Below are 11082 nucleotides of genomic sequence, written 5' to 3'. Positions count from 1 at the left end.
ATCACGATGAGAAAATAATTTTTTGTCAAATTTTCTCTGTAAATAAATTAATTAACTAAATAACGTACCGTAAAACGGGGTTATTTCGCTCATTGCGGGTAAATTCGCTCACCCACTTTTATGCTTTATTTCAGCTTTAAAATAAAGTTTAATACCTTTATTAGCAGGTAAAAATGTTAAATTTGTTAATAGAAATACTAAATTTTAGTTTTTAATCAAATTTAAAGCAAAAAAATGGGTGAGCGACTTTACCCGCACTGAGCGAAATAACCCTGTTTTACGGTAATTATTATAGTTACTTAATTTTTTACTACGAAAATGTAACAAAAAAATATTTGTAGAACAAAAATAATATCAAGATGAGAAATTTAATTATCTTTAAATTTTCTCTGTAAAAAAAATATTTTGTGGCCTAAAAAAATTATATCACGATAAGAAAATAACTTTTTTGTCAAATTTTCTCTTAAAAACAATTAATTCACTAAATACCGTAATAAATCGTTGATTTTTTTTACTACGAAAATTTACCAAAAATTTATTCGTATAAAAGAATATCACAATGATAAAATAATAATTTTTTTTCAAATTTTCTTTGAAAAAAAAAATTCGTGTTTTTAAAAAAAATCACGATGAAAAATAATTTTGTTGTAAAAATTTCTCTGTAAAAAAATTTAACAAAAAAATTATACGTAGCACAAAAAAATATTACGATGAGAAATTTACTTATTTTAAAATTTTCTCAATAAAAAAATTATTTGTGGCCCAAATAAAATATCACGATGAGAAAATAATTTTATTTGTCAAAATTTCTCTGTAAAAAAAATTAATTAAATAATTATATAATAATAAAATGTTTGGTCTGTCTTTCTGTCCTAACTTGAAGTTGGCCTTTTCTGATTTCACGTATTTTTTTGAATATAGTAATCTTATGACGTGTCAAATTTTGACAATTCTTTTTCTCATTTTTGCCAAAGTTGTATAATTGTGTTTCCAAATTTCGGAATAAGTTTCTTTAAAATTCCAAATTCGAAAATTCAATTCACGAAGCTGAAGTACACAACGTTTACCAACGAAAATTTTTTTAAAGTTGTATATTGATTCAAAAATTGTATACAAATACAAAAAATTTATAATGAGAAAAAAGATGCGCCAGGAAATTTCGTACAAGATAGTAATTTGAAAAAAATTTATTTTTAAGGTACCAGGGGCCAACGATTACCTATTAAATATTAATTATAAAAACACAGGCCTCGAATCAACTTAAAGACACAAAACAGTCGTTTTAGTCGATTTATATTCCAAAAAAAAGTGGATTTGTTTTTCATTTTAACAAAAATATTTTACAGATTTTTAAATAAAAATTTTTTTTTAATAATAATCCTTTTCGAAGGGTTAAAGTTGAAATTTTTAGAAATAATTAAATTTCAAAAGATATAGTTAATTTTCAAACAATTATTAAATTTTACAGATCTAAAAATAATTTATCAAACAATTTTTGGAAAACATTTTTTAAATTTAATTGAATTTTCAAAGATTTAAAATTGAGATTTTTGAAATTAATTGAAACTTTAAGTGTTTTGTAATTAAAATTTTAGATGATTTCACTAAAAATTTATTAGAAAATGCGGACAAAATACAATAATTTGAAAATCATTTTTAATTGAAAAATGGTTTCACATAGTTGAATTTTCAAAGAATATTATTAAAATAGTTAAAAATAATTGAATTTCCTTAGAGTTATAATTGAAATTATTAAATTTCAAAAAAAAAAAATTTCGATGGAAAATTTTAGAAATTTTAGATGCTTTTAAATTCAAATTATTGAAAATTCAATTAATTTTGAATTAAAATTTTTGAGAATAATGAAATTTAATTTTGATTTTAAATTTGGAAAATAATTGTACTTCAGTTCATTTTGAATTAAAAATTTTGGGAAATACTTGAATTTTACTTGAAATTTTTTATAATAATTTAATTTAAGTTCATTTTTGATTGAAAATTTGGATAATTAATTTTGAATAGAAATTTTAGAAAATAATTGAATTTTATTTCATTTTAAATTGAAAACTTGGTAAATAATTAAATTTTAAATTGAAAATTTTGGATAATTATTGAATTTTAATTGATTTTGAATTAAAATTTCGGGTAATAATTGAATTTTAGTTTATCTTGAATTGAAATTTTTAAAAAATAATTCAATTTTATTGTGATATTTTTTTTTAAATTATAAACAATTGTTAAATTTCATAAAAATTTTAATTGAAAAATAATTTTGATATAATTGAATTTGTGATGTATTTCATTAAAATTATTAAAAATAATTAATTTAGTGAAGAATCATTTTAGTTCAAAATTTGTTAAATAATTGAATTGAAGAAGATCTGAAGAAGATCTACATTTTATACCAAAAAAAATGTATTTTATTTACATTTTCTTTTCAAATGTAAAAAACAAGTCGCATTTTATTAAAATAAGTTGATAAAAGTCGTATTTTTGAAAAAAGTCGGAAAAAGTCGTATAATCCGAGGCCTGTAAACATATAATTTTCATTATTATCATTTAATATGTTATAATATTCTAATAAATTAAATTATTATTAATAATATTAATCTTTAATTTCTTAATAACAAATAATTAAATCCTCAATTTGGCGCGCTTGCGCGCGTTTAATTTTGCTAGTTAGCTTAATAATAAATTAATTAATTTTTTTATTACGAAAATTTAACCTGGTAATAAATGTATTAAACTTTATTTTAAAGCTGAAATAAAGCATAAAAGTGGGTGAGCCTCCTTTACTAAAATAAAAAAGTAGTAGCCCCAACTTTTCATTTCTCTCAGTGTATCAATAAATTCTATAGTCTTCCATTACACAGAAAAAACCTACTCTCATTTTTGTTGCATCTCAAAATGAGCAAATGCTAAACGACATAGACAGTGCGGCGCCACCAACCTGGCTCATTTTTGTTGCACTTCAAAATAAGTAGCGTACGCTACTCATTTTGAGAAGAAGATCTGAATTTGAAAAAAGTCGGAAAAAGTCGTATAATCCGAGGCCTGTAAACATATAATTTTCATTATTATCATTTAATATGTTATAATATTCTAATAAATTAAATTATTATTAATAATATTAATCTTTAATTTCTTAATAACAAATAATTAAATCCTCAATTTGGCGCGCTTGCGCGCGTTTAATTTTGCTAGTTAGCTTAATAATAAATTAATTAATTTTTTTATTACGAAAATTTAACCTGGTAATAAATGTATTAAACTTTATTTTAAAGCTGAAATAAAGCATAAAAGTGGGTGAGCGAATTTACCCGCAATGAGCGAAATAACCCAGTTTTACGGTACGTTATTTAGTTAATTAATTTATTTACAGAGAAAATTTGACAAAAAATTATTTTCTCATCGTGATATTTTTTTTGAGCTACCAATAAATTTTTTACAAATAAAATTTAAAAAAAATTATTTTCTCATGGTGAAATTTTTTCTGTGCTACGAGTAATTTTTTTTGTTAATTATATTCTCATCGTGATATTTTTTTAGGTCACAAATAATTGTCTTGAAAAAATTTTTTTTACTACGAAATTTTAACAAAAAAATTATTTTTTAATGGTAATATTTTTTTTGGCCAACAAATTTTGTTTTTGTCAAATTTTCGTTAAAAATAATTAATTAACGAATTATTAAGTATGACATTATGTTATTAATAATTATTTATGACATTAATTATTTATTAAGTTAATTATTTGTCATATTTAAAATAAAATAAAATATCTAATAAAATCAAATTTTTCAAATGTTTCCGCGCTGCGCTGATGGCTCAGCTCTGGACTTAAGTTCGCTCAACGCCACAGGGAGGGCGAACATCATAACTGTTTCTCGCAGTTGAGGTGCCTTTAGATTGGTATATAAGCAGTGATCGAAAATTTTTTTTTTGTCGAAATTTTTTTCTGCCCGATGTCTCTCCTTTATTGGATTTGAGACAAATTCTTTTTTGGAAGAAATGGTTTCACTAATATTTTGATGACCATTTTTTTATTTTAATTTAAATATTAAAAATAAAATAATAATAATAACTATAAAAAAATAATAAAAATAAATTTTTTTTTAAATTATTGATTTTTTAAATTATTATTAAAATTTTTAATATTGGATATTGGACTTACTAAATTACTAAATAAATAATATTAAAATAATTTTTGCAACATCGTAAACGACGTAGTAAACGACGTAGTAAACGACATCGTAAACGACGTAGTAAACGACGTAGTAAACGACGTAGTTTGCTATCCCAAATTCCGCTTTCATTTACGACGTCGTTTACTACTTCGTTTACTACGTCGTTTACTACGTCGCAAACTACTTAGAATACGACGTCGTAAACGAGGTCGGAATTTTCAACAGGGTGTAATTTTTGCAATATTTTAGAATAATATTATCATAAACCAAGTTTTACATCTATAAATATAAGCGTAATATTATTTTTATAAATATTTATATTTTTAGGAACATAGGTATGATTATTTCTACTTTTATATAATTTCAGCATATATATTAATAACGATGATCTCTTACATGTTGTTTACATTAATACCAGTAATTTTAGACACAGTAATGCCATTAAATGAGACACGTTCACCACGTTTGGCGATAGAATTAGATTATTACTTTTTTGACAAACATGATTATTATTTGTGGACAACTATTCACTTGTGTATTACGGCAATGTATGGTGTAGTGTCAGTAATAAGCACCGATATACTGCTTTTTACCTTCACTTTACATGCTTGTGGGATGTTTAAAGTTTTAAGGTATGTAACATTTAGTTTGTATAGGAACACTACTGCTCTGCCCTACAACCGAAAAAGACACATAAGTGTCATTTTGGTCAAAAATAAGTTTTTGGTATCAATGGATTCGTAATGAAAAACTGCATCTGACTATCGTAATTAAAAAAGAAAATTTTAATTATTTATAATAAAAAATTAAGATTAAAAATATGTCAATTCGCGAAAAATGAGAAAATACAACGGAAAAAGACACATGAGGTTCTTTGCGTTGCCTAAATTCTGTAAGAGGCATGAAATACGTCACAAAATAAAATGGAAGAATATACGCGAGGTAGCTTATGTTCTTTTTCCGTTGTAAATGCGGCCGAGCTGGGCTTTGTTTACAGAACGATATTCGCAAGCGCGCTTGTGTATTTTTTTAGCTTGTAAAAAGAGTGAGCAGAGCAAAGATGTCCAGTAGAAACTGTACACAAGCGTCTTCGGTTAAACTCGGAAGCGTGTTTCGGGAATGTTTGGGAATGAGCCGACCGGAAGATCGACAAGCATCGATAATAAAAGTGTCATGGCGCATTCCTCGGGAAAACGTGTTTTTTAACGACCTAAACTATGTAAATTTCGTTAAATAATGTAATAATTATATTGGCTGCTTATTCTACAAGAATATCAGGTATGTAAAAATTAAGCACATTCAAATAATTTGATTTACATAAAACGTCAAATTGTGCATGGGCAAATCTATTTTGAAACAGATGTAACAACTGGATTTGCTGACAGATTTTTGACAACGTAATTATACTTATACTATTGTATTATATAAATTTAATTTTTATTACGATTTTTTTGCATATTACGAACATAATAAATTACGCTTTCATAGTTTTTATTACGGTTACGTTCGATAACTTTTTGGCAAATAAAAAAAGAAAAGAAATTTATGGTTAGCCTAGAACTTTACATAATTTCCGAGATAATTTCAGTGAAATTTATTCATTTGTCTATTATAATTTTATGTCAATCATTGTTTTATTTAAATTTCAATAAAGATTTTTTAAACTGTAGAATATATTGTATCAACATTTATGTGTAAATAAACAAAGCGAATTATTTTTTTCTAACAGAATCTGGATTTACACGATGTGGCAAGAAAAAAATTGTAAGTAAAATAACCCTTTTTGTAATAAGTAAAATTACTTAATTTAAATTATCTTTTTGTCCTACCTGCTCGAAAAGTATGTCATTTCGGGCACTTAAAGCGGGCCCAAAGTATCTCATTGTCGCTCGGGGTTAGGCAAGCGGCTGCCGCCATACAAGCGTGCGTAAAAGTACTTTTACGCCCGTTTTTTTTGGTCAAGAAGGCCTATTGGAATTTTACTGTTTATAATATATTACAGTATTATATTCACACACATACATACACACACACACTTATGCAACTTATACCTATATTATAGTTGGGGCATTCCAATCTGGCCTCGCCCTGAGCCCGATCTAAATTTCTGCACGGGAAGTTATTATAATTATTCTTCAGAAATAAAATAGAGTTACTATTTAATTACATTTAATTTAAATTCTTTTTCAGAATTAAAATATAGTTCAAGTGATTAATTATATAACTTTTTCAGCAACTCCTGAGTACTCGGACACAGATTCATTTGTGGCTATTGGCAAAATAATTTGACAAAATGAACAAAACTTGGCAACACGCTCAGGAAATGAGGCCTCTGAACAATATTTTATTCAAGAAATTAGGACTTCTGGTTATCAAGAAAATTTGTCAACTTATGGCGAAAACTTTGGGACTTCTGGTTATCAAACGAATTTGCCAACTTATGGCGAAAACTTTTCTGGCAATTATTTTTCAAAGGGTTTTTTTTAACGTGAAGAAAATAATCAGTCTTATGTAAAAGCAGGTAACACAGTTAATTTTTTTGAAGAAGTATCCAATGATTCTTTTTCAAGGCAACCGCAGTTTATGAATATAAATCCCTCCCCTTTGTGCAATCAGTTAGCTCCAATGCAATCATTTTCTAACTTAACGCCAACTTTTGGTGCTGCAAATATAAATTCTTGGAGCAATTCAGAAAAAATTCACACTAACTAAAGTTATCAAGCACAAACACGTAGCGAAACGACTTCAGGAAATATTTATTCGCCCGGTTTTCCTAATACTGAAAATAATAATTATAACAAAGTGCAAAATGACGTTGCAAGTTTTTCTAGCTACCAGTCTTGTTTAGGGACAAATACCGAAGTAACTTCGATGGCAAATTTCCCTGGAACCGAATCTAATAATTCCACTTTCGAAAATAATGATTCTTTGATAAACGATAAAATGAATGTTGAGTCACAAGCAATTAATAACTCTCAAACAGAGGAAAACAATGAAAGTAATGAAAACAGTAAAAGTCTCGAAAATGAAGAAGAATCATCGGATAAAATTTCAGAAAAAAATTACATTCGTCCTCCGTGCAAAGATACATGCCGATTTAAGTGTAAAAATTTTATAACCCCTGAAGAGAGACAAACAATCTATCAAAAATATTGGGAATTAGGATGGATGCAAAAAAGACATTTTATAGTAAATCATGTGAAGTCTGTTGCAGTAAAACGACGAAAAACTGGCATAGATTCTAGGCGCAGTACTAATTATAATTACTACCCTGGCGGATTCGATTTGCGTAATGTCTACTTAACTAAGCGGACTTTAGGTAGACATTAGGTAGACATGTAAAAAAACGTATAAAAAAGCTATTAATCGACTTATTATGATAAAAAAAAGTTGATAAAAGGGTAAATGAATGTTTATAGAGTAAATTCGTACAAAATTTGTAATTAATAAAGCATTAAATAATTAATAATGAATGGAAATGTGCGCGAGGTACCTGATCAGTTCAGCTGTACAATTATTTTCGTGCTATTTTCATGAAAAGAATATAAATTGACTGCAAAAACAATTGATATTTATAAAAAAGTGTAAAATTGATTTAATTTTATTGTTTGCAATACGAACTATTAAATAATAATTAAGTTTTTATCAAATGTGAATAGTGTTGTGAAAACCTGTGAAAACTAATGAGTTACTACATTACCGATCGCATATGATAATAAAAAGTTCTCGATGAGTGTAACAAAATAGCTGCAATCATGTCCGTAATTTTGGACGAGAAACAATTATGAAATAAATAATTATTTGTATAACTTTATTCTGCATTTTAAAATTCACTTTTTATTTTCTTTCAAAGCAAAAGCTTGGAAGAAAACATGCTCGCACTGTATTGTAAAAACTGGTGGCGCCATCTCTCATATGCGATCGGTAATGTAGTAACTCATTAGTTTTCACAGGTTTTCACAACACTATTCACATTTGATAAAAACTTAATTATTATTTAATAATTCGTATTGCAAACAATAAAATTAAATCAATTTTACACTTTTTTATAAATATCAATTGTTTTTGCAGTTAATTTATATTCTTTTCATGAAAATAGCACGAAAATAATTGTACAGCTGAACTGATCAGGTACCTCGCGCTCATTTCCATTCATTATTAATTATTTATTGCTTTATTAATTACAAATTTTGTACGAATTTACTCTATAAACATTCATTTACCCTTTTATCAACTTTTTTTTATCATAATAAGTCGATTAATAGCTTTTTTATACGTTTTTTTACATGTCTACCTAATGTCTACCTAAAGTCCGCTTAGTTAAGTAGACATTACGCAAATCGAATCCGCCAGGGTATTTGTCAAAATCCGATGAAAGTTTAGAAAAACAACAAGTATGTAAATTATTTTTTCTAGGGACGTTAGGTTACAAATTCAATAATGACGTTATTATCAGAAGTACTATGAAAACTGTGGATCCTATTACCTTAAATCCGAATGTGATAGACGGTCGCGGAAAAGCAAAAGATGCGTATTCTGTAGTATTGCACGAAAAAGTTAATAAGCATATTGAATCTTACCATCCAATGATTTCTCAATATAGTCGTAGCCACGCGCCGAATAGACGTTACTTGTCGAATGAATTAACTATCACTGACATGCATAAAGATTTTGCCCAGAAAAATCCACTACACTTTTGCTCTTATGAACTTTATCGCAGTATTCTTCAAGAAATCAATATTTCTTCTGCAAAATTAGGGCACAAGGAGTGCGAAATTTGTGAAGAATTTGGTGTTTATGACAGTAACCATTCAGAGAAATCTTTGTCTCCTGATTGCGCCATATGTCAGTCATGGTCAATTCATAAAGCAAACGCTAAGGAATCTCGGGAAAAATATGCATTACACGTTGCGAAGTCTTGTGAATCTGTAGACACTGTTTATTACTCGGCAGCGGGCAGATTTACAAAAAGTTATAATGTTGCCGAAGATGGATGAATTGAAAGTATCTGTGTTTACTCGTAGAATTGTAGGGTTCAATGAAAGCTTTGTTCCTTTAGGATCTTTGAAAAATAAGTGTAAGCCAATTGCTGCTATTTAGCACGAAGCTATTTCCGGTCATAAAAAAGAGCAAATTGTAAGTGCGTATCATTCTTTTTTTTTTTTTTTAAATCGAGATTCTAAAAAGATTGTTCTTTGGGTAGACAACCCTGGCGGATTCGATTTGCGTAATGTCTACTTAACTAAGCGGACTTTAGGTAGACATTAGGTAGACATGTAAAAAAACGTATAAAAAAGCTATTAATCGACTTATTATGATAAAAAAAAGTTGATAAAAGGGTAAATGAATGTTTATAGAGTAAATTCGTACAAAATTTGTAATTAATAAAGCAATAAATAATTAATAATGAATGGAAATGAGCGCGAGGTACCTGATCAGTTCAGCTGTACAATTATTTTCGTGCTATTTTCATGAAAAGAATATAAATTAACTGCAAAAACAATTGATATTTATAAAAAAGTGTAAAATTGATTTAATTTTATTGTTTGCAATACGAATTATTAAATAATAATTAAGTTTTTATCAAATGTGAATAGTGTTGTGAAAACCTGTGAAAACTAATGAGTTACTACATTACCGATCGCATATGAGAGATGGCGCCACCAGTTTTTACAATACAGTGCGAGCATGTTTTCTTCCAAGCTTTTGCTTTGAAAGAAAATAAAAAGTGAATTTTAAAATGCAGAATAAAGTTATACAAATAATTATTTATTTCATAATTGTTTCTCGTCCAAAATTACGGACATGATTGCAGCTATTTTGTTACACTCATCGAGAACTTTTTATTATCATATGCGATCGGTAATGTAGTAACTCATTAGTTTTCACAGGTTTTCACAACACTATTCACATTTGATAAAAACTTAATTATTATTTAATAATTCGTATTGCAAACAATAAAATTAAATCAATTTTACACTTTTTTATAAATATCAATTGTTTTTGCAGTCAATTTATATTCTTTTCATGAAAATAGCACGAAAATAATTGTACAGCTGAACTGATCAGGTACCTCGCGCACATTTCCATTCATTATTAATTATTTAATGCTTTATTAATTACAAATTTTGTACGAATTTACTCTATAAACATTCATTTACCCTTTTATCAACTTTTTTTTATCATAATAAGTCGATTAATAGCTTTTTTATACGTTTTTTTACATGTCTACCTAATGTCTACCTAAAGTCCGCTTAGTTAAGTAGACATTACGCAAATCGAATCCGCCAGGGAACTGTTCCGCGCAAAACAAGAATTGGTATTATAAAAAAAACTGCTTCCTATGATGCCGAAAACTAGGCGCCAATTTTGGGAAAATTTAGATGTGTCTGATGCATCAGATTTAATCGATCACTTTGATAATGATTTTAATTAACAATTGATGTAAATTGATTATCAGTTACTCCAACTAGTCTGAATTTATTTACCTAAATAGTTCGTAAATATGAGTGTACCTGACTAGTTCGTAAAACAATTGATGGTTTTTAAAACAATTATTTAATTCACTAAGTTATTTCTTAATTGAACTTAAATTCTACTCAATAAAAATTGTCATTGTAAACTCTAGAATTCAGAGTTTTTAACATTCTATCTAAATTAAAAATTGTTTAAACATTGTGTTTTTATATTTTCACTTCTATTAATTATTATTAAAAAAATAAAATATATTCAATTATTTGTAATGTAAAATATAAGGGTAAATTTAATAAATGATTCTTGTTAAAAAATAATAGTAGCTATTATTCATTACAGTCTTTTATGTAATAACAGGAATCTTAGTTATACCTTTTTCATTTAAAAAAGAAGAAAGTGAATAATTTTTTGAAATAGGTAACC

At 26.8% G+C, this 11082-nt stretch overlaps 1 protein-coding gene across 1 annotated transcript in view; it reads left to right on the top strand.

Moving 5' to 3' along the window:
* Window positions 1–4567: 4567 nt before the first annotated feature.
* The window catches only part of LOC127279520 (uncharacterized), a 22631-nt gene continuing 16116 nt past the window's right edge, over window positions 4568–11082 (top strand). The window contains exon 1 of the mRNA XM_051301918.1: window positions 4568–4817. Coding sequence (XP_051157875.1) covers window positions 4570–4817 — 248 coding nt within the window. The 5' untranslated portion in view covers window positions 4568–4569. The remainder of the gene's footprint in view (window positions 4818–11082) is intronic.

This window comes from Leptopilina boulardi, unplaced genomic scaffold (assembly GCF_019393585.1).
Source record: "Leptopilina boulardi isolate dan_hultmark-lab unplaced genomic scaffold, ZJU_Lbou_2.1 LbouV2_216, whole genome shotgun sequence".
NCBI classification, from domain to species: Eukaryota; Metazoa; Arthropoda; class Insecta; order Hymenoptera; family Figitidae; genus Leptopilina; species Leptopilina boulardi.
This window is presented reverse-complemented; position numbering and strand designations above follow the sequence as displayed.